Source organism: Aspergillus mulundensis (genome assembly GCF_003369625.1).
Source record: "Aspergillus mulundensis strain DSM 5745 chromosome Unknown scaffold_15, whole genome shotgun sequence".
In the NCBI taxonomy this organism is placed as follows: Eukaryota; Fungi; Ascomycota; class Eurotiomycetes; order Eurotiales; family Aspergillaceae; genus Aspergillus; species Aspergillus mulundensis.
In genome coordinates this window covers 867,072-894,897 of record NW_020797903.1, presented here as the reverse complement: position 1 = coordinate 894,897, position 27,826 = coordinate 867,072, and the positions used below count along the sequence as shown (strand labels likewise).

At 43.5% G+C, this 27,826-nt stretch overlaps 9 protein-coding genes across 9 annotated transcripts; 4 read left to right on the top strand and 5 right to left on the bottom strand.

Moving 5' to 3' along the window:
- Window positions 1-4,524: 4,524 nt before the first annotated feature.
- DSM5745_10604 (serine--tRNA ligase SES1) lies at window positions 4,525-6,253 on the bottom strand (the record flags this gene model as incomplete). Its single annotated transcript, XM_026752620.1, has 7 exons — window positions 4,525-4,701; window positions 4,755-5,123; window positions 5,173-5,263; window positions 5,312-5,733; window positions 5,777-5,938; window positions 6,003-6,073; window positions 6,121-6,253. The coding sequence occupies 7 exons, from the start codon at window positions 6,251-6,253 to the stop codon at window positions 4,525-4,527; spliced, it is 1,425 nt and encodes a 474-aa protein (XP_026599063.1).
- A 452-nt stretch (window positions 6,254-6,705) lies between these two features.
- rhbA (Rheb family small GTPase rhbA) lies at window positions 6,706-7,438 on the bottom strand (the record flags this gene model as incomplete). Its single annotated transcript, XM_026752619.1, has 4 exons — window positions 6,706-6,945; window positions 6,995-7,123; window positions 7,192-7,331; window positions 7,384-7,438. The coding sequence occupies 4 exons, from the start codon at window positions 7,436-7,438 to the stop codon at window positions 6,706-6,708; spliced, it is 564 nt and encodes a 187-aa protein (XP_026599062.1).
- Window positions 7,439-7,959: 521 nt separating this feature from the next.
- DSM5745_10602 (WAPL family protein) lies at window positions 7,960-10,232 on the bottom strand (the record flags this gene model as incomplete). The annotated part of the gene is made up of 3 exons (XM_026752618.1): window positions 7,960-8,253; window positions 8,298-9,988; window positions 10,040-10,232. 3 exons carry the CDS (start codon window positions 10,230-10,232, stop codon window positions 7,960-7,962), a joined length of 2,178 nt encoding a protein of 725 aa, XP_026599061.1.
- Window positions 10,233-10,993: 761 nt separating this feature from the next.
- DSM5745_10601 (uracil phosphoribosyltransferase) lies at window positions 10,994-11,793 on the top strand (the record flags this gene model as incomplete). The annotated part of the gene is made up of 3 exons (XM_026752617.1): window positions 10,994-11,151; window positions 11,208-11,566; window positions 11,618-11,793. 3 exons carry the CDS (start codon window positions 10,994-10,996, stop codon window positions 11,791-11,793), a joined length of 693 nt encoding a protein of 230 aa, XP_026599060.1.
- Window positions 11,794-12,025: 232 nt separating this feature from the next.
- Window positions 12,026-12,389, bottom strand: DSM5745_10600 (transcription elongation factor 1 family protein; the record flags this gene model as incomplete). Its single annotated transcript, XM_026752616.1, has 2 exons — window positions 12,026-12,186; window positions 12,242-12,389. The coding sequence occupies 2 exons, from the start codon at window positions 12,387-12,389 to the stop codon at window positions 12,026-12,028; spliced, it is 309 nt and encodes a 102-aa protein (XP_026599059.1).
- A 1,060-nt stretch (window positions 12,390-13,449) lies between these two features.
- rps1 (40S ribosomal protein eS1) lies at window positions 13,450-14,443 on the top strand (the record flags this gene model as incomplete). Its single annotated transcript, XM_026752615.1, has 5 exons — window positions 13,450-13,463; window positions 13,517-13,601; window positions 13,652-13,677; window positions 13,743-14,244; window positions 14,300-14,443. 5 exons carry the CDS (start codon window positions 13,450-13,452, stop codon window positions 14,441-14,443), a joined length of 771 nt encoding a protein of 256 aa, XP_026599058.1.
- A 1,226-nt stretch (window positions 14,444-15,669) lies between these two features.
- On the top strand, window positions 15,670-17,336 carry DSM5745_10598 (D-3-phosphoglycerate dehydrogenase; the record flags this gene model as incomplete). Its single annotated transcript, XM_026752614.1, has 6 exons — window positions 15,670-15,959; window positions 16,008-16,315; window positions 16,382-16,971; window positions 17,016-17,058; window positions 17,107-17,165; window positions 17,214-17,336. The coding sequence occupies 6 exons, from the start codon at window positions 15,670-15,672 to the stop codon at window positions 17,334-17,336; spliced, it is 1,413 nt and encodes a 470-aa protein (XP_026599057.1).
- Window positions 17,337-17,886: 550 nt separating this feature from the next.
- On the bottom strand, window positions 17,887-24,753 carry DSM5745_10597 (putative P-type ATPase; the record flags this gene model as incomplete). The annotated part of the gene is made up of 26 exons (XM_026752613.1): window positions 17,887-18,114; window positions 18,155-18,374; window positions 18,427-18,621; window positions 18,667-18,893; window positions 19,002-19,156; window positions 19,201-19,297; window positions 19,345-19,426; window positions 19,475-19,631; window positions 20,256-20,531; window positions 20,587-20,735; window positions 20,783-20,933; window positions 20,976-21,021; window positions 21,066-21,189; window positions 21,245-21,477; window positions 21,523-21,648; window positions 21,697-22,097; window positions 22,143-22,546; window positions 22,593-22,700; window positions 22,750-22,895; window positions 22,938-23,287; window positions 23,385-23,462; window positions 23,507-23,573; window positions 23,620-23,754; window positions 23,798-24,139; window positions 24,184-24,693; window positions 24,739-24,753. 26 exons carry the CDS (start codon window positions 24,751-24,753, stop codon window positions 17,887-17,889), a joined length of 5,022 nt encoding a protein of 1,673 aa, XP_026599056.1.
- A 1,126-nt stretch (window positions 24,754-25,879) lies between these two features.
- nap1 (histone chaperone NAP1) lies at window positions 25,880-27,292 on the top strand (the record flags this gene model as incomplete). The annotated part of the gene is made up of 5 exons (XM_026752612.1): window positions 25,880-25,926; window positions 25,981-26,060; window positions 26,104-26,811; window positions 26,858-27,195; window positions 27,242-27,292. The coding sequence occupies 5 exons, from the start codon at window positions 25,880-25,882 to the stop codon at window positions 27,290-27,292; spliced, it is 1,224 nt and encodes a 407-aa protein (XP_026599055.1).
- Between the last annotated feature and the right edge of the window lie 534 nt (window positions 27,293-27,826).

Genomic DNA, 27,826 nt, shown 5'->3' with positions numbered 1-27,826 from the left:
CGGTTACAGTAAGATGCTAATAAGATATTAAGGTTTTTAAATAGTTTTAAGGATTATTAAAATATCTAGGGCCTTAGTTACTAAAATATAAATAGTTATTATTACTATTATACTTTGCGGTTAAGTCTTACTATAAGTACTTTTTTTAGTAATTAAAAAAATTACTTTAAAGTTATTATACCTAGCATAGGCTTATTTATATTATATTTAAATTAGGTATTTAAGTAGCTTTAAATTATACTTATTTAGTTAAACTTATTTATAATTTTTATTACTTTATAGTATTTAATTATTTTCTTAGTATAAAACTATAAAAAATTACTAGTATATATATTTTTATAGCTATATTTTTATAGCTATATTTTAGGCTTTATAATTTTAATAATATTATATAAAAATTTGGCTTAAACCTTAAAACTAGCTAGCTAAACCACTTTTTTTAATAGTATTTTATAAAGCCCCTTCTTTTTTAGGTTAAATAATTATAAAGTAAATTATTATAAGGCCGCACCATATAAGCAAGTTATTAAATTTAATTAAATTATTAATTTACCTTTATATATAACCACGTTACGCAGGTAATTTCTAAATATATAAATATTTTTATAGTATATTAAGTATTTTCTTACTTAATAATAATATTATCTTTTAGGTTAGTGGTATAGCTCCGTGTTTAGTGTAAATTAGTATAAAATATTTAAAAAATAAAGGTAAAAGTAAATAAAATAGCTTAAAAGTAGGAAATTTAAAGGGTAACTACAGGAGGTTCTTAATAATTAAAAAATATACTTATTAAAGTTTTTAAATAATAAATAATAAAGTTAAAAAAAAGTTATTACCTAATTTAAAATATACTACTATTATAGCCGCGTATAGCATAATAAGTTAAAATATAGTTAATTTATATATTTTTTACCTTTAGGCTAGCTAGAATACGCTGTATATAAGCAGTAAATGGAGGCAGAATACCCGTCCCACAGGGATAAGGGATGTAACTAGGTTACATATTACCAGTAGTAAGCAAGTTATTAATAAAGGCCTTTATAATTACTATAATAATAAAACCTTACTTAAATACTTTAAATATTTTATTAAAAAGCTTTTCTTTTTTTAAACAAAATAGCAAATAGTTACTATTATAAAATTTAAAATAAAAAAAATATTAAATATTATTAGCTATAAAGCCTAAAATTATTACTTATAAAAAATATATTATAAGTAAGTGCCCTAAGTAAAAAAAAATATTATTATATATTATAATTTAATATAATAAAAAAAAAGAAAGCCATAAGGTAATAAAAAAATATATATAAAAAAAATAAAAAAAATTAAAAAAAGAAAGTCTTATATAAGCGCGGGGTTAACCTTATTTTAAAATTAAACTTTTATTAAAATTTATAATAAACTTTTATTATTAGTTTTTTAAAAGGGCTAGCCTTTTTAGGAAGTTAATAGCTTATAATTTTAACCTTTTTTTAAAAAAATTTTTACTTTTTATTTTACCTTACCTTAAAAAAATAAAGAGCAAGCTAGGGCAAGTTATACTTAATAAGGTTTTTAAAAATAAAATATAAATAAGGGCTATTATAATTAATAATATTAAGTTAAAAATATATTAAATAATTTTTATTAATATTAATAAGCTAGGATCTTATAATTTTATACTTAAAAAAGTTATTTTATAATTTATAAATTTTTATTATAAAAAATAATAATATTTTTTATATATTATAGTATATTTTTTTATTTATAATAAGTTAAGGGCTTTAATAAAGGTTTCTAGTTTTTTATACTTTTATTAAAATATATTTAAAAATAGGGGTTAATATTAAGGATATTATTTTATTTAAGTAAGAAAAAATATAATTTTATTACTAGTATTAATACCTTAGGCTATTTTATTAGCTATAATAATATTAAGGCTAAAAAATATTAATAGCCTTAAAAAGTAATACTTAGGCCTTATTACTTTAAATAAAAGCTATATAAAGCGCTTAAAGGCCTTAATAAAAATTTTTTAAATAATTTTATATTTAGTTTTTTTCTTATATATTTTCTCTTAATTGCCCGGCCTTACCAGCCGGGTGATCCCCAGCGCTAGCGTTATTATAATATTATAATAATCTTTACTACTCCTTGGACTGCAGGTAACTTTATTTACTATTTAATAATAATTATAAAGGGTGCTTGTTTTTTTACTAAATTTAGTAGCATAGTTAAAGTTATAAAATATGAATTTTTTAGTACTTTATCTAACCTTTTTATAAAGTTTTTTAATACTATATTAAATATATAAGTATTCCCTATTACCTAGTCTAAAAGGTAAAAAAAGGTATAGCTTATTATTTTTATATACTATATTTTATAATCTTTTTAAGTAAAGCCATAAATTTAGCTAAAAAATTTAATTTTTTTTACTAGTATTATAATATTCTTTATTTCTTTATATTTTATTTTAATAAATTATTATAGCTAAGTAGCTAGCCTAACTAGGTTTACTTTATATATAATATTAGTTTTATTAAATAATTTAGGTATTATAAAAGATTATTATAAGGTTTTAAATTTTATACTTCAATTTATTTTACTTTATTACTTTAAATATTATAATATAGTTATATAGTCCTAGATACTATAATATAGTTACATGGTCTTGTGTTATCCTTGGCAGGCGCGTTGCACCTTGCCCTGCGGAAGAAGCTCTAGAGTTATTACTTAAATAAAAGAAACCGCGAAGCGCTGTCGGGGTTTAAAAATTTAAAAAAAAGTAAAAGGTATAGCAAAAGAAAAACATAGTATAAGTATAATAGGGCTAATATAAGTAGTCCTATTATTAAAAATATAAAGTTAGTAATAAAAAGCGGGAGCGGTAGTATTTCTAGTAAATACTTTTAAATATATAGGCTTGTAAATAATATTAAAAATAATTACTTAATAATAATAAATAGCATTAATTAATTAATAATATTTTTTAATAATATTGAATAAAATAAGCTAGTCTTTTAAGCTTTAAAAAAGAAAAAAAATTAAAACCCTGGCCCTTTAAAAACATGCTATTATTTATAGTAATTTTTATACACGTCATGCAAATTTAAAAAGTCTTATATTTTATAAAGTTTGCTAAGCGGGCAAAGTATTACTAAGGTAGTAATATATAGCAGAATAGCTGTTGTATCACGGAGGTGTGGCCAGCTCTAGCTGCCACAGTTTCTTAAGTAAATAAGTATTTTTTTAGTTAATTATAAATAATTTTAGCTATTTTTTTTATAAAAATATATTAAATCTAAAATTACTATTTTTTAAATTCTTTTTTATAACAATAAAAAATCTGCTTATAAAAGGTAAATAAGTTTTTTTTTTAAATAATTTTATAAAAGGTTATTTTTAATTACTGCAAGGATACTTAAGTAACTTATAATATAAATATAAGTTATTTTTAATAAATTAAATATATTAATAAGTATTAAAATTATAAGATTCTTGGCCTTAAAAAATTTATAAATAATATAATAAAGTATAATATATACCTTAAAAAGGTTTATAAATAATAATTTTTAAAAAAAAATAAAAATATTAAAATTAATACTAAGGTTTAGATTTCTAGCCTTATAAAGGCTAAATATTTTTAATATATACTAAGTTAATACTTAAGGCTAATTTAGCTATTTATAAGCAAAGCTATTTATAAATATTTTTAAGTTTTATAAAAGGGCTATATATAGTACAATAGGCCTTACACACATGGGCCTATACTTAAGATTTATTTTAGCCTTATTTAATTAATAGCTAAAACCTTATATAATAATAACCTAGTTAAGTTATATAGCCTAATATAATAATAAGGTATGCCAAGCCTTGGCAGCCTAAGGCTAAAGCTTAGGTTACCTAAGGTGTTAACTCTGGAGTCCTGGACTAATAGCGGGTTGGCTCCGGTAATATTAAATAAAAAAACATTGGCCCTAACAACATAATTTACTTTATTTTACGCTTTTACTTTTTTTTAAAAAAAAAAACTTAATTTTTTTATTATTTATAATTATTAAGCTTAGCTTTAATTATTTTTTTGTTTTTTAGCTTAGCTTTTTTTATATATAGCTAAGCTTTTTAAAAAGGGAAATATATAACAGTGCTACAGGCTATATTTTAAAAATATAAATTTTACCTTATATTACTACCTTATTATATAATATAAAAATACTTCGGCCGCTTTGCGGCATAGCCTAGAATAACAAGACTTTTTACATAACGCTTGACACTCACAATTGCTACCACAGTAGGGCCTAGAATAGGGTAACTAATCAATCAATCATTATTCATCACTGCTTGTCTATTGCGGCATCCAAGTACGATACTACATATCAAGTCATCTGCTTCTCCTTTTCATAAAGCTCCATTGAATCTAAACCTAGTCATTTTCAAGGGCACAACGAATGCTATAAACATATTTCGTGTACTTTGGGGATGTACACATAGGTGGACAGCCATCTTGCCATTAAGCTAGTAGGTACGTATCGGTTCCATAAGTCATAGCTGCATGTCCTGTAGCTTTTTGGATGCTTCATCTGTACCGCTCACGGGTTTGGCGGTAGGCTTAGACCGGGTTTTAGTTGAAGTGCTGTCTTTCGGAAGGTCTTTGGTGTATGGCAGGAATTCCGGAGCACCAGGAATATATTTCCTTAGTGGCTCAGGGACAACAAAACCCTATATGCTGTCAGCGTAGGTCATAACAAGAACGGGAAGTACGTCGTCCATACATTGTCTGTCTGGTAATTCTCAAGTACGCAACACAGAGTCCTCTCTGTAGCACACAACGTAGCATTCAGTGCATGGACATATGACTTCTTAACGTCAGTGGTCTTCTTCGGTCCATATCGAATTCCCAGTGCTCGCGCTTGGTAGTCAGTGCAATTGGAACAAGAAACCAGCTCCTTGTATTCCTGTTGGAAGGGAAACCATGCTTCGAGGTCGAACTTTTTGGCTGCGGCATTGTTCAAAGCACCAGAAACAATTGAGACAATCTGATAGGGGAGTCCAAGCGACTTGTAAAACTCCTCGGAGGTCGCGATCATTTCGTCAAAAGCCTTCCAGGAATCCTCGGGTTTGGTAAGGACGAATTGTTCAATCTGTTGTTGGGTGAGTTTCAGCTTCTGTGCGGTTGCAAGTGTTCCTGACCTTCTCAAATTGGTGGACACGAAAAATTCCCCAAGCATCCTTTCCGTGAGCGCCGGCTTCCTTGCGGTAACAGGTGCTGTATCCGGCATATCTGACCTTGATTAGCCTTCGAAAGTTCCGCCACCGCCGGCTTTCTTACCTGATCGGAAGATCCTTGTCCTGGAGCCATTCACTATCATGTAATGCGGACAGGGGCTGCTCCGAAGTGGCAATCAAGTATTTGTCCGTAGTCTTGTCCTCGCTCTCCGTGACCTTATAAAGCTCCTCGTCGAACTGTTCGAGTTGAGCAGTCTTGGCCATCATCTCCTTAAGCATGAAATGAGGTGGCTGGTTTGGCGTGTATCCACGTTTCCATAAAAATTCCAACCCGTAATTCACAAGCGCAAGGTTCAAGAAAAGCCCGTAGCCGGTGAGGCAGTATCCACGATGGCCAACAATCTTGACTCCACGCTCTGGGTCGTAGCCATCAAGTCGGGTGAGGACCTCGTGATGCGAGAGGCAATTGGGCTTCGTAGGGACGAAGTGATCTGGAGACCACGTCCTGATAACAGTATTGTCATCCTATATCGTTAAAATCATTCGTTGGAAGTTTGAGCATACTAACCTCGTTGTTGCTCACGGGAACTGACTCATGTACGTAATTGCCGATTGTCCGAATCTTCTTATCCCTAAGATCCTCCTTCTGCACAGCTAGCCCCTCGGCCTCTTTCCGCTGGCTCTCAAGTGCTGCTTTCTCCTCTAGAAGGCTGCTCGCATCTTCCTTGTTCTAGAGCGTATTTCAGCAATCACCGAGGGCGTCGCAGGAGAGGAGCTCAAAGGCACAACCCTACCTTCTTCTTTTTACCAATCTCCTTGAGGAGGGCATTGAGCTTGGAGTTAATCTGAGAAACCTCATACCGTGCTAGACGAGTGAGTATTTAATGCCGTACAATGAAGGGATATACTGACCCCTACGAGCTTCCTCATAGAAGGAAATAACCTCATCAACCGCGGCTTCAGGGGCAGATCTCTTCCTTTGGCTTTCCTTGATCTTATTTGGATCTCCACCGCGGTCAGTGATAAAGTCGGCAAGGTCGAGCATTTTTTGATGGTTCTTGTTCACTGGGAAGCTGGGGGCAGGGGGTATCGAGCAACCGTCGAAGTGCTGTTGACAGTTGTTTAATTTGGCGGGGTGAGGGGCACAGAATTTGGTAACATTTTTTCCGAAACTCCGATACGGTATACGGCACTCCGTACCCCCACTATATCTGCACCTGGACAGCGTTGATATACTAGCTAAACTTTCTGCCTGATACAGAGAACGAGCGCTCAGAGCGTTAAGTCGCAAGATGAACCATTGTTACACCATGCTAAATATCAGGCCACTGTGCAACCTTATCTGCCGGGGCTTCTCCCTCTACGGTCTATTCATTAGCCAGGGAAAATGCCAAAAAATAGCGCGTTATGATTATTCCCCGACCTGGGATAGATTAGTATAACCACACAGGAAACGCCGCGTCTAGTAAGCAAACAGGACAGGTCTGGATCTGTCCATTACATCAGGGTGCACTTATTTCCCCCAGTTGGTTGAGATGGATTTTGAGATCTCTCAATTTCCCCAATCATCAACTCAAAAGCCTTTGCGACGTTGTAATCAAGACGAGCGCTGGCTTCTGTAAATGCACAGCGAAACTCTTCCCCTAGTTGCCGGCCTTCGTCTAGGGATACTTGGCGTTGCTCAGGTTTGAGGTCACTCTTATTTCCCACCACGACGAGGGGAACATAATCCGCCCCCTGTTGCACTTAGTTCGAATAGAAGGTAAAATCAGCGCGGCATACTTACTAGATGATTTAATATCTTGTCTCTGATGACCCTTACCATATCGAAAGACTGGCGGGACGCCACGGAGTAAGCAATTATATATCCATGAATTCCGATAAAGTGTTTGGAGTTCAATATGCTGTATTCATCCTACTTGAATTAGTAGGTTCCTACAAAGGAAGAGAGGGAAAAACAAAAGAAACTAGTTTGGCCCTCACTTGTCCAGCTGTATCAACTATCTCTGTTGCATAATCCTGGCCGTTGTATTTAATGATTCGACTAAAGGTGTTCTCGATCGTTGGGTAATAGCTCTCCACGAAATGATGTTCAACAAACCGAACCGTAAGTGAAGATTTACCTTTTGATGTTGTCAGCTAGTAGTGCGAGGACATTGGCATGTAGACACATACCTACGGAGCGACTGCCGACAATAGCTATCTTTCGTTGCTTTGGCGCACTGGGCATCTTCGCTGCCCGCAAGGAATGATAATGATATCGGAAGAAACCAGCACAAGATACGTGGCGGAGATTTGATTTTCTGGGAGAATGCTAACTGCTATGACTTGAACCCAGGCCAGAGAAGTAACCAATTCAACCCCTCGGAAGTGCAGCACTGATGATGGATGACTCAGTACCGTAAAGTGGCAAACAGCTTAGAGCCGACAAGCAAGTTGCATCCGGGCGCAAACACATCAAACGAGCTGGCCGGGAGAGCAGGCCTCCACCACGGAGCAGGACCTGGTAAAAGCCAATTTTCACAGAGCGCCTTGAGACTGGCATCATTTAGGGAGGATTGTGGTCGCGGTGAATCCTTGTGCTTAGACCCATGTCATGTCGACCGCCATGCCGCAAGTGTTTGACCGTCCAGAAAACACCTTGTATAGCTCATAGAATCTCTAGTGAACTAACTCACTGGGGCTTTATTGATATAGTTTATATAGGGTCCAGATATTTTAATCCTCTTCGTGATACATCTTTCCTACTTGCTATTTCGCATTAACATGTCCTCCCAGCCGACGTATTTGACTGATGATATTTTCCATTCGATCCGTGAGTCTGAATTCCCCCTGTTCCCACGTCTCCAAAATTCGAGTATCTTTCTCGACCTCTCTATGGTACTGCAGGAACTTCTCGGCAGTTGTTACAACCAACGACAGCGTGCCTCCAGCTAGGTCGTCCTTGACCAGGAGGCGGGATCGCTTGTCAAGGCAGACCGTAAGTATAAGGATGGACAAATACCCTGCCACGACATTTCTATGCACTTCGGGTACGGAATGTGCCTATTCCCGGTCAGAGTTTGTCGAAGGTTAAAGTGAAAACTTACCTGATCCAAAGCGTTTACGCTACCAGTGAACTGTTTCAGAAGCTGTTGGAAGAAGGAAGACGCATGGCCGTCAGATTGTACGAGTATAGCTTTTGACTGCTCGGTATCTTGTGATAAATTGATAAGAGTGCCCAGCGCCAAGATAACTTTGTTCAACCCTGCATCATCACTAGAAATGTTGAATCCAATAACGACCTTAGCGAGCCCAGAGACGAGCCCCGAGGATGCGAAGCTCTCGCAGACTGTGGGATCTTTGTTAGTGAGATTTAATATCACCCGAATGTATGACATTGGAATATCATCATTGTGATTGCCATTATCCAAGCATAGGAAATTGTGAAGTTGAGAAAGGCGCTCAAAACATCGGCAATGATCGTGATCAAAAGAACCGGATATCACCGAGTAGTTTTCGAGAATTGAAAATATCAGATGCAAGATGTGAGTTTGATTCATTGATTGAGGAGCCGTTATCAAATCCACAAGCTTGTTCAGTAGATATGTGGGAATAGGGCGAATAATGTGGCCGTTTTGTCGGAGAACCATCAAGGACGATTTAGTGCACTCGAGTGTCAGTAATCGAGGTGATAGGCATGGTGACGATGCACCAATGATGGAGAGCAGATGAGACCGAATGCTTCTAATAGAAACTTGCGCAGACTTTGAGAGGCCAACGGATGGTTCTCGCGCTAAAACGTGGAGATCGTCCTCCACGTCCAACAGTCGGGGCGCCAGTTCGAGAGCCTGCTCCCATAAATATTCAGAAAAAGGGCGAGAAGAATGACCACCACTTATTATCAGCTTGTAGGCACTAAGCGCAAGCGAGGCGGACACTACGTCCGGACTGGTTGGCATGCAGTTGACCAGACGTTCGTCAAAGCCCTCTTGGGAGAAACGATGGACGAACTCGGCATCCAAAAGTTTGCCGCATAATTCAGCAAGACCGCAGCACCTCCCCGATGCTGTGTTATGCGAATTCTCAATGTCTTCAAAAAGTGAATCCACGGCTTCCCGAAAACGAGCGTTATCGCCAGCTCGGCGAAGCTCGTGGATACTCCGAACAGGTTTGTTATCGGTCGTATCTTCAGAAGGTGTACGGTCCTTTTTGGTCAGCGGACTGGTAAGGTGGTCTTTGTCAGCCACGCTGACCGAATCATTCAGGAAAGAGCGCTGTCGCGAATATGTGACCGCTGGAGATTGCAACGTAGGAGGAACGGGCTGAAAGTTCCCATCACGAGCCCCCAATCCCCGACGTGTTGCAGGAAATTCCGTTCCAGAAGCGGCATAATCAGAAGCAATGTTAGCCGCGTGATCTCCATCTGCGGAACCTAAGGAGTCGATCAGTCGTCTCCGCGTGTAAGTCGCGTCACCCTTGCGCAGCAACCCAAAATTCCCGGTACTCATCTGCTCTGCTTGCTGCAGATAATGGGTTGACGGCCCCGTGTCATATGCAGCGTCTGAGTTTGAGACTTTGGGAGTGTCGCTCTCGTTTAGATGGCTGTCACGATGCGAGGTCTTTGAACGGACATCATTGGTGTCGCGTAAGGCAATATCCTGTATATTGCTTCCTGCAAGCGCCTGCGAGTCTACCTGCTTTCGTGCATGGTCTCGGCGTGTTTCTTCGTTTATTAGCTTTCTTCGTTTTCGCGGCATGACGCTGCGTTCGTCTTCCCGTTGAATGGGGGAAGAATTGACTGGGTTTAACCATGAGTAAATCATGACGCATAATGGGGTTAAGCACTCACAATTCTTCGCCGGGCGCTTGGATCCAGACGGCCCAATGGACGACTTGGGTGGGATAGCAGATGCTGTAGATGCATAATTGGGCAAGGTACGTGACGACAACCTTGCTGTGTTTTCTGAACCTGGCGCATGAGGATCGGACCGGTTCAAGTGCGATTTACCATACGTCACCGGCCGCTTTCTATTTTCCGGCATCCTGATAGCAATCTCGACGATGAACTCTGCATAGATGGCGCCGGGTTGTGTCACTGGCACCAGCGTTATTGAAAGCCAAATGATACCACCTAGGGATTTCGCCTCCTCATTATCACAAGATGACTAATATTCCCCCTAAGGACCAGACACACCACAGACAGATAGGGGATACCAGTTAAGCAGGTTTCAAACCACGGTTTCGCTGTTGGTGTAGGTGCATCCTGATCTTCTGAGTATGATCTGTCTTCGCTTGGTGACTCAGCAAGGCCCTGAGCTTGTGGTGGATGGCGATTAGAGGTGAAGATGCCCCGCGAAGACTAAAGTACCCCCTTCTCTGGAGGTGCTGCGGACTGCCAGTCTGCCACAGTGATAGCACTGACAATATGCTCCGTGGGGTGTACTTCACACCCCGTAGAACAGTCAGTTGATTATTGATAAGGGCAGACCACATTGAGCTCCGAAAGTTTGAGGCAGAAGCGTTAGACCGGACTTGATTGCGCAAACACGCGATTGTTTGATACCTAGAACAGCATCCAAAATTTTCCTTGACCAGCCTGAGGTGGTTTAGTTACGTTAGGTTTACTACTCTGTATGAGGTTCATTATGTACACTGGCCAATCACACGATACTGCAGGCTCTCAACTCCACTCTTCTAACACCTGTCTCACAACCCACTTCTGGGTTCTGTGTGATAGTAATTATAATAACAAACTCACAGTCAGCTTTCATGTGCCTGTCCCAGACTTGACATCCTGTCAATCATGAGTGGATCAGCAGAACCTATTCCGTCGCCAGCCCAAGGGGTTGGCCCAGTCTATCGATCAGACAAGGAAAAACCTACGGCGACGGTATCGAAAAGCATATCATATGAAAATGTCCATGTCCTACCTCAAACTCCTCAGTTGATAGCGCTTTTGACGTAGGTCGCAATCCTGAGAACGAAGAACTATTTACCCGCAACTGACAGGCTTCTAGCATGATTAGAGACCAGAACACCGGCCGCGCTGATTTTATTTTCTATTCGAACCGGATAATCCGCCTCCTGGTAGAAGAAGGTCTCAATCATCTTCCAGTAGTTGAACATCCCGTCACTACTCCCGTGGGTCGTTCGTACCTCGGAGTCAAGTTTGAGGGGAAAATCTGTGGCGTTTCAATCATGCGAGCAGGGGAGGCTATGGAGCAAGGATTGAGAGATTGTTGTCGGTCCGTGCGAATAGGAAAGATTCTTATACAAAGAGACGAAGAAACATGCATGCCGAAACTTTTCTACGAAAAGCTGCCTGCCGATATATTTAATCGATGGGTCCTGCTCCTCGACCCGATGTTTGCTACAGGTAGGCGCAATAACTCGCTCAACGCAACATAACAAAACTAAAATACCCTAGGAGGATCGGCGACACTTGCGGTTGAGATTCTCAAGGCCAAGGGCGTGCCTGAGGAACGTATACTTTTCCTGAACCTCATCGCAAGTCCTTCGGGTGTCACGGATTTCGCTCAACGCTTTCCCAAACTTAGGGTTGTGACTGCTTTTATCGACCAGGGCCTAGATGAAAAGAAGTAAAGACCCACTAGACCACTGCAGAAGATCTCCCAATGCTGACATGTTCATAGGTATATAATTCCAGGTCTCGGGGACTTTGGTGACCGCTACTATACTTTATAGTACCATAGTAGCAAATATGCCTATCTGATTCGCGGTTAAAACATCGACCCTATCAATGACGCAATACGCGAAGCACGACTTCACGAAGCTTTCGCATTGTAGCTTGTTTATCTCGTCCGCAATAACTTCCTTAATCCTCCACGAACTGACTGTCAACGCGGCCTGGGGAGTAGGTTCGATGATTGGCGCGCGCGGTGAAAGCATCCTCTTCGTATCTATTGGCAGTATCTTTGGCAACCGCGTCGCACGCATCAACCCAGTCCGAGTACACATCGACCGCAGCGGAGAGGTCTGTACGGGAAAATATTAGTATCAGCTAAAACATAATAGAGAAAACTCCGCCTACAGTTAATGCCAGTTTGGAACCTTTGTCCGCACACCTTGCAGGACAAATGTCCCAGTCCTAGCTTCTTGTCCAGCTTCACTACAATGGAATTCTCGTGATTGCAGAAGAGGCAAGCAAACGTGCTCGGAAGGGGCTCTTTCTGCTCCATGAGATTAGTTTTGAACCAACGAAGGGGTAGCATCGGAAGTCGCAAACCTATGTTACCTTTTTGGGCTGCTGGGGTTGGCGGCTTGACTTCTTACGTTTACCCTGTGATTTTTCCCATCAGACATGACGTCCAGTATAGTTGATTGTAGAAACACGTTGAAGAAAGGAAAATAGATACCATTCTCGAGATACGTTGGTGGGATCTGGTAGATTGGACAGCTGATCAGCGTGCCTCGAATTAGCTCGGACTTCAAAGGGTTTGGATGCACGGTGATGCAAATGATGCAAACTTCACGCTGGCTAGTCACGTTCGAAGCAGGTACGTACTACGTAATAATCCTGTCAGGACATATGAGGTGTGGGCATTAACTTCCGAGTTTGCAGAGGCGGAGCCTCGGCCCCACTACATTAACTACGTAGGAAGCCTGCCCGGAGTCGGCCGGGGTATGGAGTGCTCTTACTATGAAATTGAAACTCCATGATTTGAGTCCATGCTTATTATACATTGAGAAAAAAAGAAACCTAGTTCTACCACAACAGGTTTCGCACTGTACGTGTACGGTTGCACAGATACAAGCAAGTTCATCAGATCCTACCAAACTGCTAGAAACACGAGCGAGGCAACAAAGAGAATAATTCACCAGATAATGCATCAATCTAACACAGTTGAAAAGCTTCAGGTTGTACACAGCCGCTGGAAGCAGGATTATTAGACACCCGTCTGAAGGAAAACTAGGTGGTGGCGGACCTAGTCCAGACTTTCAGCCTATGGCATGAACGAGAACTTCGAAGAGTCCGATTTGGTGGAGTAGAGAGTCACGTGGCAATGTCGCTCGTTGTCCAATCATGCAGGCCCAGTATTGTGGCTAGCGGATTACATAAGAAAACTATAGGGCCAACGTCTCGCTTAACGGAACTTTTCTGTGGGATTTCATCCACAACTTCTTGTCCGTCGAAACCGCGGCAAGCAGCACGAATCGACCCGACCACTTCCACCAAATTGCGCGGTGTGAATTACTCGTCTGTCTTCGACAATTGAAGGATAGGCCTGAGTCGCAATTATGGCTGTTGGAAAGTACGACATTCGAAACCCGAATTGGACTTGAGACCGTTGCTAATGAGCGGTAGGAACAAGCGCTTGTCCAAGGGCAAGAAGGGTATCAAGAAGAGGACTGTTGACCCCTTCACCAGGAAGGATGAGTACTCTGTGAAGGTAGGCGGCTTGCATCCAAGCGGCTCTGCCACCTCGCTAATTCGATATAGGCTCCCTCCACCTTCGCGCAGCGAGAGTGAGTTAGATACCGGGTTATTGTCAAGGGAGCGACGAAAGATGGACTGACTGAAACTCGTGAAGCGTCGGCAAGACCCTCGTCAACCGCACCAGCGGTCTCAAGAACGCCAACGATTCGCTCAAGGGCCGTATCTTCGAGGTTTCTCTTGCGGATCTCCAGAACGATGAGGACCACGCCTTCCGCAAGGTCAAGCTGCGTGTCGACGAAATCCAAGGAAAGAACTGTCTCACCAACTTCCACGGTCTGGATTTCACTACCGACAAGCTGCGATCTCTTGTGCGCAAGTGGCAGTCGCTGATCGAGGCCAACGTGACCGTCAAGACGACCGATGATTACCTCCTGCGCCTCTTTGCCATCGCTTTTACTAAGCGACGCCCCAATCAGATCAAGAAGACCACATACGCTCGTTCTTCTCAGATTCGCGCCATTCGCAAGAAGATGACCGAGATTATGCAGCGGGAGGCTTCCAGCTGCTCTCTCGCTCAGCTTACGTCGAAGCTTATTCCCGAGGTTATTGGCCGCGAAATTGAGAAGGCTACTCAGGGAATCTACCCTCTCCAGCATGTGGGTGCTGATTGAAAACTTGCGGTGATGTTGATGGTGACTAATCAATGTATAGGTCCACATCCGCAAGGTCAAGCTTCTCAAGTCGCCCAAGTTCGACCTCGGTGCCCTGCTTAACTTGCACGGCGAGTCAACGACCGACGACAAGGGCCAGAAGGTGGAGAGAGAGTTCAAGGAGCAGGTTCTGGAGAGCGTTTAAGTTACGAAAAAAAAATATCTGGCCACATCGCTATGGTTCTTATCGGATACAGCCATGGGAGTTTGTCTAGATTGTCGCGGTGTGGATATAAGCAGGAATCGGGATAGTGCTGTAACCGCCAATGATACTCTTTCCAAGTTCGTGTCCTGCTCACTGTTACACCACCCAATAACCACAGTGGTCTTGCTCTATTTTTAAACATCCACTTTCTGATGCTGATGGACTCGACGAGACGTAAAGGACAACATCAATCTCAAGATGTGGCTAGAGGATATAGTCAGGTAAACTACTGATATCGCTGCGCGGGCTCGGAAATTTCGGAACCCGCAAGCATGCCGACCCCATAAATTAGAGTGTGTTGCACCAGATCCTTTATATGTAATTCTCATTAAGGCACGAGTTAGGCCTGTTCTCCGTCAGCAAAAAATTATCCATGTCTTTTAAGTGCAACACGGGGCCGATTAGAACCAAGGACTTAGCTATACTCCGTAGACAGTGTATCTGCAAATGTTCTCGCCGCCCCTCTTCCGGCATTTCTGGATGATTTTTTTATCGATGTGCTAGATACAGGCGCAGCGTTTTGGAACGCTACCCTGGCAGAACGTCTATATTGAATGAGGTTGAATTCAACAAGTACGAAGATTACATGAAAAAAGGGATGGAGTACCCTACATCTCCCATTGGAAAACTTATAGATAACCCTCGGCCGCTGGGACTCTGACCGGTCGTAAATACGCAATCGTCGAGAATCGAGAATCGAAAGGCTGCCCCACCTCGCCCTCTCAAAAGTTTGGGAGTCTCCCTGCTCCTCCGAAGACTGACTCCGACCCCGGAGCTGGTCCGAATTACTATCCGTAAGATTGTCCATTGTTTTCTTGCCATGACCGACACTCCATCCTTAGTTTGCAGAGACTCCAGAGAGTCCATAGAGCTGTTATCTGCAATCATACTTGATTGACCATTCAGCTAGCCCGTATTGACCAGTCAAATTCTATCAGAATCAAGGTCTGCATGAGTCAATTTCATTCATGTGTTTGGACAACTACTTATAAAGGTTTTATATAACAGAAACTCGCAACAGTGCTTGCTTTCAAAAATTCAAACGCCATCTGCTCCCACACCGTATCACAACAAGCTCCTGGTGAGTGAGTCATCTGGCATCTGCTTTCTACAGTTCTGATTCTCGATTTTTTTTTTGAACACTAGAACCCATCTACACCTCCAACATGGCCTCCGCAAGGGACATCAACTCTAGCAATGCGCTGAATTTTCCTTCCTCATCACCGAACGCCTCTTTCCAGTCCGCTCCGTCCAGCCATAGTGGCTCGACTTTTGCAAACCGGCTGGTTCCCATCCTCAATGCAAAGCACCTGAAGCCATTTGCTACAGAGGACATCAAAGTCTTGCTCCTCGAAAACGTCAACCAGACAGGTCGTGATATCCTCAGCAAACAAGGCTATCAAGTCGAGTTTCTGAAGTCATCGCTTCCCGAAGATCAACTTATCGAGAAGATTCGGTCAGTGCCTCTGACACCCTTTGGCCTCATTATTCTAACTCTCTGTAGGGACGTCCATGTTATCGGAATTCGTTCAAAAACAAAGTTGACGGAGCGCGTCCTGAAGGAAGCCCGTAATCTCATTGTCATTGGCTGTTTCTGCATCGGAACCAACCAGGTCGATCTTCAGTATGCGGCGGAGCATGGTATTGCCGTTTTCAACTCCCCTTTCAGCAATTCTCGAAGTGTTGCTGAATTGGTCATCTGTGAGATCATTGCTCTTGCTCGGCAACTCGGCGATCGTTCCAACGAAATGCACAACGGCACCTGGAACAAGGTGAGCAACAAGTGCTGGGAGATTCGGGGAAAGACGCTAGGTACGTTTTTTTTTTTTTTTTTTTTTTCCATTACCTATAATTTTTCAAACACTTGCTCATTTACAGGCATCATTGGGTATGGCCACATCGGCTCTCAGTTGTCGGTTTTAGCAGAGGCTATGGGCATGTCTGTCATTTTCTATGACGTGGTAAATCTCATGGAACTGGGCACAGCGCGTCAAGTACCAACCCTGGATGCACTCTTGTCCGAGGCCGATTTCATCACCTGTCACGTACCCGAGCTTCCTGAAACAAAAAATATGCTAGGGCAAAAGCAATTTGACCTCATGAAAGATGGCAGTTACTTGATCAATGCCAGCCGAGGAACTGTCGTCGACATACCTGCCCTTATACACGCGATGCGATCCGGCAAGATCGCGGGTGCTGCCCTCGATGTTTACCCCAACGAACCGGCTGGAAATGGTGATTACTTTAACAACGATCTCAACGCCTGGGGAACTGATCTCCGCGCCCTCAAGAACCTCATCCTGAGCCCACATATTGGCGGTAGTACCGAGGAGGCACAGCGTGCCATTGGTGTTGAGGTGGCAGAGGCCTTGGTTAGATACGTCAACGAAGGTACTACTCTGGGCGCTGTCAACCTGCCGGAGGTCACTCTTCGCTCTTTAACCATGGATGAACCGGACCATGCCCGGGTGCGTAATCTCTACCAATGCAAGTTCATATACTGACAGTACAGGTTATTTATATTCATCACAATGTCCCTGGTGTTCTTCGGAAAGGTAGAGAAACAGAGTGGCCCAGTGCTGAAGCTTGGCTAACTTTTTTAGTCAATGAAATTCTCGGTGACCATAACGTCGATAAGCAAATGACAGATAGTAGGGGTGATGTAAGTTTTGTCCCTAGCACAATAATTTCCGTGCTAAGTGTATACTAGGTCGCCTACTTGATGGCTGATATTAGCAACGTCGATCATACAACAATCAAGGACTTGTACGAGAGACTGGAAAGCCTTTCCTGTATTGTCACCCCTCTACTTATTGAACATGCAGAACACTAATCGTTCATTTACTTAGCTCGAATTATGACGAGGATACTGTACTAACGAACTTAACCCTGCATAATCATTCCACATAGATTAGCCTATATTTTCCCAAGCGAATTGACTAGGTCAGGACACCCTGATCAGGTAGCAGACCCTCAACGGCACCTGTCTGCCAAAAGTTGTTTTTATGGATCCACGAACCCTGGAAAAGTTTGTCTCAATAGGAGTTTATGTGACGTGAAACAGAGGCAGATTGCTTACGCTCAGTGCAAGCAGAAACTAATGTAGTCGAGTTGTTCAAACCAAGAAAAGTGAATTTCTAGGAACTCTGTATGCTCTGAGGAAAGAGAGAGGCGTCTGTACCTTCACCGACGGTAGGAACCTCTGTCTACCCGCTCCCTGTATATAGGGCTCCGACTCCGTCTCCTGGGAGGGTTCTCTCTTGATTGCAAACTTGACTGGTAGGATTTGTCATAGTAAGATCCACGCCATTCGGGATTAGGAGGCCCATGGTCTCTCTCGCGATGCCGATCGCTTTCGTTGTACTTAGGAATGTAAGTGTCTGTTACTTTTGGGTCATTGTAGCGAGGCCCATGCAACCGATCTCGTCCTCCTTGATCGGAATGCCCTGGCGCCCAGGGCTGACTATTAGGCGCGGGAGGTTTAGGCGGCAGACCGCCATCTCTATGCAGAGGCGCGGCTTCATTACTTCTCTGCCTGGACTGCGGTGGTTCATGGTGCTGCCACTGGGGCCGGGGGCGTGCATTTCTGCTTTCCGCGCCGGTTCTATTCCCTGAATTAGTTGACCATCCCCCATTTCGACCCATGCCTACTGAGCCTCCCGCGGGTGCCGGGGGCATAGCGGCTCGCTGTCCACGGAATCGCCGCCTGTCAAGTTCGTGGGAGTCCTCAAAACTCGGAAGGTCACCCGGACGTGCTGGAAGTGGTGGGGTTGAGAAATATGGATGTTTTAGAGCATCAATCGCATTAATCCTTTTTCGCCAGTCCAACTTCAAGAGTTCGGTAAGCAAAGAAATGGCGATGGGGCCTTGACTGTCGAGACGTTAATGTCTGGTTGCATGAGAGTAAGAACAAGGTGGGTTACTTTTTGAATATTTCTGCGAGATTTCCTGGTTTGCTACCAAAGCTTTTCACACCTTCGCAACCGGGAAGGGAGCTCCATCCTGGCATGTTCTCTTCCGTAGGCGTACCCACAAGGCTGAATATCAGCTGTGCCTGGTTAAGGTCGCTGTTGCCGGCGAGAATTGGCTTTCCCTTGAACATCTCCCCGAACACGCATCTTCGAACGTTAGAAAAGTGTGACCAAGATCAGGAATTAACTCACCCAACACCCCACAGATCGATAGCAGAAGTGTAACGCCGGAGCTGAAGAAGTAGCTCTGGAGGACGATACCAGCGAGTTACAACTAACGTGGTGTAGTCTCTTTTGGCTTCCCCTCCTCCTTTGCCGGGTTGAGGGGGTGCTTCATCGAAAGGCCGTGCTAGTCCGAAATCGGCGATCTGCAAAATACCTTGATTGCTTATAAGTAGATTGGCGGCTGTATTGGTCAGCTAGATTTCTGTCAGATGTAATGCCGGACTAGCCTTTCATGTCGCGATGAAGAATACAATTCTGTACATGTTAGAGATGGCGTCTAAAGTTCATGTCCCATGTAATACCGCATGTAGATATCTCAGCCCTTCAAGAAGCTGAATCATGTAGCACTTGATTTGAGCTTCTGAGAAATGGACGGCCGGATTCTCCAAAAGCCCCGAGAGGTCGTGTTCCATGTAAGGGAAGACCATATACATGCTAGGCTTTTTGCGCCCTTCTCCTACCCGAGAGTCAGATTGTCCGTTTTCGGGTCAAGCGGCGCACCTTTACTTCGCTCAACAGCCATTTCTCGAAGCCGCATGATATTTGTGTGGGACAGCATCTTCAGTAGTTTAATTTCTCGAAGGGCCGTGATGGGAAACTTTGACAATTAGATATGCCAGATTATTGAGATAAGAATGATCTCACCCCATCTCGCTCATTGTGCATAAGTATCTTTTTCAAGGCGACGATGGAACCATCCTTTTTAGCCCGAGCTTTGTAGACCTCTCTAGAAAAGCCCGGTTAGCCGAGTTTAGCACCATTTGGAAGCACTCACCCAAAAGTACCCTCACCCAGCTTGCCCAGGAATTCAAAGTCACGGATACTGGTACATCCACTAAACCTTGAGCAGCCCCTACTGTCTCGTTCGAGTGACGCTAAGCCCATTTCCGGTCGTGTAGGTCGTTGCTTTGGAAGAGACGCCGCAGGAAAGACTGGTAGTTGATTGAATCAGTCGCTTTTTCGGCGGTGCCTGCAAAGATGCTCTCACGGTCAGTATAATAGAGGAGATATGAGAAGATATATGAAGTACTCACTCATGTAGTCAAAGTAAGCTCACGCGGGAATGACGGAGTTAAGCATCACGTGACTTTAACTTGTGAATTGGCGGCCTTAATCTGACCATCGATGCCCCAACATCAAAATCGCATCGACCTTCGCACACTGAGCAGGTGAGATAGCCATTACTCTTATCTCGCATGGCTTCTAAACGCTTTATAGACATGGCGGCAAACCATCCAATCCATATCCATCCTGCTCGACCTCTCTACCGCTTCACGGCGACTGCTCTCGGCGCGAGCATGTGGTTCTTCGTCAGTCTACGAGTACCTCTAATGTATGAACCGCGATACTAATTACTACTCTACAGTTAATGTATCGTGCCAAAAAGGACGGGCCTGCTTTGCTCGGCTGGAAGCATCCTTGGGATCATTGAGGGAAGAGCGATGAAGAATGGCTATCATAAACACCCGAGGAATTGTACTTGCACTCATGATTCGACATGTTATAGGTAATACTATAATATCCGTGTGTTTTTTGCCATTGCTATATTTATTTACCCATTTCCTCAAGCAGGATTTTATACTGACGGCGCTGCTTCGGGACACGGGAAATTGTGTACTTTAAGCGTCCAATAATGCGAGCAATTTGGGGAAACAGCTTTCGTTCAGCTAGCCAAGCCAACAAGAAGCTCCCAAGAACAAGTCCAAGTAGCCACGTATCAAACGCGTCAGACAAATAGGTTAACTGCATGACCCGCGTTATCCACGGCGATGGCCGAAAGAGCATGTAGCCTGAAAAGACCAGGTCCGTAATTACGACGGCGAGAAAGGGCACTATATCGTCAGTCAATATATATAAATATAAATCTCAAGAGTGGATGCAACGTACCATTAGACTTCATCGGTTTTCGATAAGGCGGCCCTACGCTCAGAACGACACTGGCCAATATATACTGAAAGCTCGAGGTCAGGAACAGGACAGTGTTCTCGGAGTTCTCAATATTATCTTCTCCCAAATCCACATTCGGAGCTTTGAACCTGCAAAGGTGAGCAAAGGATGCGTGACAAGGGAAAGAATAACTCACCATGGTTGTGACTGTACTGACTTGTAGGCCAGCAGTTGAACGATCACAGTTATTATGATCTGTCCGATTAATGGAGTCAAGACCTTTCGAGAGACAAGGTCCGCAGTTGGTCGCTTCCGAGAAAGTATATCATAGGGGCCGGTCCATCCCACTTAAATGGTCAGTACTGACAGCAAAAGGACAGGCGACTTACTGAATATAGCAATTGGGAGTATAAGAGCAAGATCAATGAAAAGAAACTGCACTGGTCAGCAATACACCTGATGAAGCTGCTAGAACTCACCTGAAAGTCACCTAGGTTAGATGCAGTCGTATACAGGAAGCTGACCGTCGCAAATTGAATCGCCGAATACAAGCTCATGTATTTGAAACAGCAGAAGCTTGTAACCAATGACCCTCGACCCTCTCTGTACCGGTTAGCTCCCTCTTCCAATTCCTCCTCCAATTCGTGGCTTAACAAACCTGATCAATGTCGGAACACAAGAGACATCAAACTGACGACTGGTGAAGGGCGCAGCTACAGAAGCCTCGGCTTCTGACAAGGATATGCCAACGTCTGCAGCCTTTAGTGCTCCACAATCATTGGCACCATCGCCGCAGAATCCACAGCAGTAATCAAGTGATTGAAGTTTTTCAACAAGTTCATGTTTTTCATCTGGTGACATTCTTGCAAACACATTTCCACGGACAAGCATCTATAGTGTCAGTCAAAGGTAACTGAAAGCCTGTGGCTTGCTTACTCTTTTCACAAGGGTTTCATCCCCGTAATCCAGAATCCATCTGAATATGTCACCACTGACTGCAAGCGAGTACATGTGAGCATCACAAGCATTCCCAGGAACAGACAAGTCAACACCTGACGAAGGCTGAACAAAGGTATTAGCTTCCTCCAGCTTCTCTTGGGTTTAGCATACCATTAATGTCCGTGGGTCCAAGGTGATGTTAGAATTATCAACACATTCCCAGTAAATAGACGCCGCTAGAGTGTCCCACCGCGGTATGAAACAGGGTTCCTTGATACCTAGAATACCACACTCCCGTGCCACGCTTACTGCGGTAAGAATATTATCACCTGTGCACATAACAGTTCGTATGTTTGCCCGATTCAGCTCAGCAATAGTTTCCGAAGACTTCGGTTTTAGTTTGTTTTCGAAGATGATAAAACCGATAAACATCAGATTCGACTCTGTGTCTGCGCGTGCCATTTTCTGGATTTTCATCCAACTCAGCCTTTGCTCATATCTAGCTGCACAAGCAATGACACGATAGCCGTTGTGCGTATACTGCTCCAAAATGTCCTCAAAGTCCGACGGTACTGTACAGTTAGGCTTTGAAACATAATTGTAGGAAAAGAACTTACAGCTTTCGGGCAGACAGATGTCTTTCACACTTTCTGGCGCGCCCTTTACAAAAATAGTGGCACCCATATCACCAAATTGTCTCACAATCACACTTGCGCGACGAAGTTGGGAGACGAATTCGAAACTGCGAAGAATGCCGAGCTCCACGGCCTGGCCCCCCGATGGAGGCCGGGCAATAGACGGCACAATTGTTTCGTTGTCGAGATTCGGATGCTCGTGCGAGTGACCTCCACCTTCTTGGAAAGACCATCCCGTAAACTGAAACATCTTCACATCCAATGGATCGCCTAGAATCTCATTATCCACTACTCTCAGGGAGTGGCAGGTTGCCATTATGCGGATAATAGCGTCTGCGGCGGAAACACTGGGTAGAGTTTGTGCGTCCGACAAGAGTTCAGATAGCCTTCATAATCAGAACATGATCTTTGAGATGTTGCGATCAAACATACCTTTGATCCAGAGTCATTATCCGAATTCCAAGGACATCCAGGCCATCTTCGGTGAGGGTTCCGGTTTTATCGAAGCAAACCACGTCAAGTTTACCACCCACATTGACTCTGCCGTTGTCAGCAACTGACCCAAGAGTAGAAAAGAAAGGTTATTGACCTTTGAGGGCTAATGCAAAAGATGTTTTTGCGTTTCAGCCGAGATAGGGCAAAATTGGTGCCAATCGTCAATGTAGCGGGCAGTGCCGGAGGCACAACAATGGTAATCAGATCCAGAGCTCTGACAATAATCAATCCCCACGAAAGCTGCTGAGTTAGTAAGATTCATGGGCCAGGTGGGAGACTTACCCCCAGTCGCACAAAGTTAACAAAAGATACAACGAATCCTAGCATAGCGATGATCCCCATAACAGATATATACCGAAAAGAGTCCCGATAGAACTTAAACCCCGATGGTTTGGGAAATAGCATTGAGCGAATGAGGGCTCCTTTCGTGGTCAAGAACCCTGTCCTCATGACAATTGCCAGCGCGATAGCCTCATCGTCGTCAACGCCTTGTGGGCGCCGTGCTCTAATAATCTTGGTTCCATTGAATAGGAAATGCTTCGCCACATTCGGATGGACGGAAGGGGCACTGAGGCTGAGATAATCAAGAGCATCGTCTGTCAAAGGGAATTTTGAAACCGGAACGGATTCACCTGTGCCATTAGTATACGTCGAGAGCATCGAGGATATGCCCACCTGTGAGCATGCTTTCGTTCACAATACAGTCCCCTGATAGTAAGATACAGTCACATGGAACCTGGTTTAGAGACGGATCAGAAACCTCGAATACGTCACCAGGAACAAGTTCCTGGGACGTAACAGATCTCCCTGAAGGTGTTAGCGCGTTGAGGTAATGCCATTGGCATACTCACAAAACCCGTTTCTAAGAACCCGAATATCGCATTCAAAATGGGACATATCCTTTAACCGTCTTGTAGTCTGGAAGGTCAGCCCCGAGAAATAGAAGTGGCGGTGGAAAACATACAGCAGTTGTCTCAACAACTGTGGTTCCTATGCTAAACACAGAAATGATAAAAATGCAAGCCGCATAATAATAGTACGTGTCGAGGGACCAGAGCACAAGGCTAGCAAGCTGAAAGATGTAGAACGGGTGGAAGGCCTGCCATTAGCTGAGAAAGTTGAGTAGCAGAGAGAAAACATACTTCATCTATTAGGAGCTGAAATAATGATTTTTGTTGGATATCAATGGCGTTTCTGCCAAAAATCTGTTCACGGCTGTCGCGGTCGTCGGCATTGAGACCGACTCTCATAGATTTTGCGTTCGTCCATGATGGATCTTTCCAGCCACTGATCAAGAGGAATTGGTCTTCCAAAGGATGATAGAAAAAACGTAGATACCTGTAGTCTAGATGCCGCAGTAGCTCAATTGTGGGATCGCCATCCTCATCGTGTGTATATTTATAAGAGTCCGCAAAAATTGTAGAAAGTGGCCGTTCGTACGCTTGTTCGCAGACTTCACATATGCTGAGTTGCTTCCATTGGTCCTGCTAACTTAGTATTCATGCATGCTTGAGGTTTAGGTGCATACCTCAACCACCGCCCACTGACAAACACCCAAAGGGGAAGGCCTTCCCAATAATCTAATTTTCCATTTTGGAAGCCATCTGAACAACAGGAATGCAAAACCGAAGGTCACGGTGCATAAGAAGTAGTACAGAACAGCTCCGGTCATGGCGGTTTTGAAACCTGCAATGACGATAGTCGAGTCCTCCGAGGCAATGTGGATTTCTTGCGACACTCTAACTCCAGAAGTAGAGCCGACAGATAACGACCGCCGCGGCAGAAGTGGATCTTCAACAGAGCTTCGACGGTAAGGTGATTGCCTCGACCTGTACGAATATTTCGTGGACTCGGCGTCATCCTCGACACCGTTCTCAAAGTCGTCTTCAAAGTCCACGGATCTCCGATGCGGCCATTCAATCGCATCCTCCTGCTCTTGATTGTGTGAGAAACTGATAGTCGAATCTCTTCTGGCGCACCGGCGAGAGAACGACGCAACACTGGATGGGATACTTTCTGATACTGGCCCGTCAAATATCTATGCAACAGTCAGAATTGCTTAAGGGCCAGGAGACTAGCGTACCTCGCTGCGAGCCATCCCGACATCTGTTATAACACTGTAGCTAAACTGAAATCAGACGACTGAGAATGTATAAATTCACAAGGCTTCTAACCTGCTCTTCACTGAGTCGCGTCGCCGTGGCACTGAGATGGCAGCCGGCTCTCGCGACTGGGCGTCACCTGCTGTATATGCGGAGTGCTCCATTTGGCGATATGAATACAGTATCGTTCCTTGCTAATCCAACCACCTATTTTCGAGAATACGCAGCTTGCAATATCACGACGCGCATAACTGCAACAAGGTATATTCTCGAGAATGCATGGACCGCATGCCGCGCAGCTGTCGCAGTTTCCCAAGCACGTCCGGACTTGCCTGCACGGTATCGGACCTCTAGTGGCACGTGATGAGCCTAGAGAAATGGGGTAGGCTCAACATAGGAAATGGATAGTTCAACACGCTTTACTACCTTGACGGCTATAGTCCCCTTGGTTTTGAGCGAAAGCTAGACTTCAGAAACACCAAGTATATTAAAGACTTCGAAAGGTTGATGAGGACATTGTTACAAGTTACTTTCGATGACGTAAGTTCCAGATGGATGGCTCAAGATCTCTCCTCTTCATGCCAAATCATGCTGCCAAAAAGTATCACTTGTGGGCTCACAATGATCAGTAAGCTATATATATCATCCCTTTTTGCCTATGAGTCATGCTAAATCGAGCGACACAATCTTTGATGCTCAGACAGAAAGTACAACCTTGATTACCTTAATGTTGAGGATAAACATGCGCGGGCGAAATTTAATCCGTATCCAGAGTAGTCGCTCATACTTCATGAGCAGAAAGAAAGGCGCCTTCAATTCTCAAGCACAGTTAGTGTAACTTGGTGAATGCTCCTTCTAATTACATGGCATTGCAAGTGTGCGATCTAATTCCGAGATTCCTTTCTGTTGTTGGTGACTATTTTATACTGTGGGTGCTTCTCAACAGGCTGTCCCGCCAAGCCCCTCGGCCCAAAGGCGCTAAGATCCCACCAAGCCAGGATTCCAGACCAAAATCTCAGCGTATCAAAATCTTTCAACCCTTAACCTTCCTCTCCGCAACAACCCCTCAACGGATTCTGTCTTCTCAAGGCCTCCGTATATTTTTTCGAGTGAATCTTCACAATGTCTGAACCCATCAGGAACAAAAAGGCGGACTTTCCTGTTGCCCCGTATGCAACTGAGCACTTCCCAACACATTTATCACCTCTAACAGTTGCCCGCAGGACGCCGCAAAACACGCCAGCCAACAACGCACCTATCTCTTCGCATGCTCAGCAACCTGGAGTCTCCAGCATCAAAGAAGGTAATCTCTCTTTTCAACCATAGAAATTGTTCTAACGGAGTAGAATCCCTTGACCATGCTACCGCAGCTTCGCTCTTCGCGAGAAATCCTGGTCTTGTCTCCATGATTCAAGGAAAACTCGGCTCGCTTGTTGGCCGGTCATCGGGTTACATCGAATCTTTACCCGTCTCCGTCCGTCGCCGCGTGGCCGGGCTGAAAGGTATTCAGAAAGAGCATGCCAAGCTTGAGGCCCAGTTCCAGGAGGAGGTTCTAGAGCTTGAGAAGAAGTATTTTGCGAAGTTTACCCCCCTCTATGAGAGACGCGCCACGATTGTCAATGGTGCTAGCGAGCCAACCGACACGGAAATCGAAGCTGGTAAAGAAGAGGAAGAAGAAATCGACGCCAAGGACGAAGAATCCAAAAAGGACGACTCGGAAGTTGCCACCCGCGGAATCCCCGAATTCTGGCTTTCCGCAATGAAGAACCAGATTTCGCTTGCCGAGATGATTACTGACAAGGATGAAGAGGCTCTTAAGCATCTGGTTGACATTCGTATGGAGTACCTTGATCGCCCCGGATTTCGGCTCATTTTTGAGTTCTCCGAAAACGAATTCTTCACCAACAAGACAATTTCAAAAACATACTTCTACAAGGAAGAAAACGGTTATGGGGGCGACTTCATCTATGACCATGCCGAGGGCACCAAGATCGATTGGAAGGATGAAAAGGACCTCACCGTTCGTGTGGAAAGCAAGAAACAGAGGAACAAGAGTGCGTATGCATCTACATCAGTGGCAACCGGCGCTAACGATATTAGACACGAAGCAAACCCGCGTTGTCAAGATCACCGTGCCAACGGAGTCTTTTTTCAACTTTTTCGCTCCCCCCCAACCTCCGTCAGATGACGATGATACCGTTGCTACGGATATCGAGGAACGCCTAGAACTAGACTACCAGCTTGGGGAAGATATCAAGGAGAAACTCATACCCAGAGCAATCGATTGGTTTACCGGGGAGGCTCTGCAATTCGAAGAGCTCGGTGATGATATGGATCCCGATGAGTTCGATGAGTTTGACGACGAGGATGATGAGGATGATGACGACGACGAAAATGGAAGGGGTTCCGATCGGGACGTTGATGACTCTGACGAAGAGGTGCGGCTTACTCATTCTGTGCAGTTCCAAGACTAACGCTCTGTAGGATGGTACTTCCAAGCCAAAGAAAGAGGCGGCTGAGTGCAAGCAAAGTTAATACAGCGGACACCAATCTTTGACTACTTGTTTTGCGGCTTGTTCTCCAGAATGTTTTTTTCTTTCGACATTATCTAGCAAGGCTATTTGATGACCCTCCGTCGAGAAGTCAAGTGTGTGCACAGCATACAGTTTCCTAGCCTGATGGTCCTTACATTGACGAGTGTGTCACGTTACTTGCTTGGCAGGTAGCGTTTTTTTATTCTTTTATATCTTAATGTCGAGTCATTAGTGGCGCGTGGAGTAGGTACACTTTCATCTAATTGTTCTTGAACATGCGTGTTGTTAGCACAAATATTATGAAAATGCATGATAAACAGTTTTAATTGTCACAACCCCTGCTTAATAATCCTAATACTCTAAAGTACACAACTGTAATTGAAAACAAGTCCCCCAGATCAACCACTGACTACGGAAGGTCAAAACGTGCTGCTTACTAGCACAGTTTTCCACAAATACAATACAACTGTCATGTACTACTTACTATGAACAATCCACAAGTGGCATATCATAAAACATTAGCAATAAAACAATG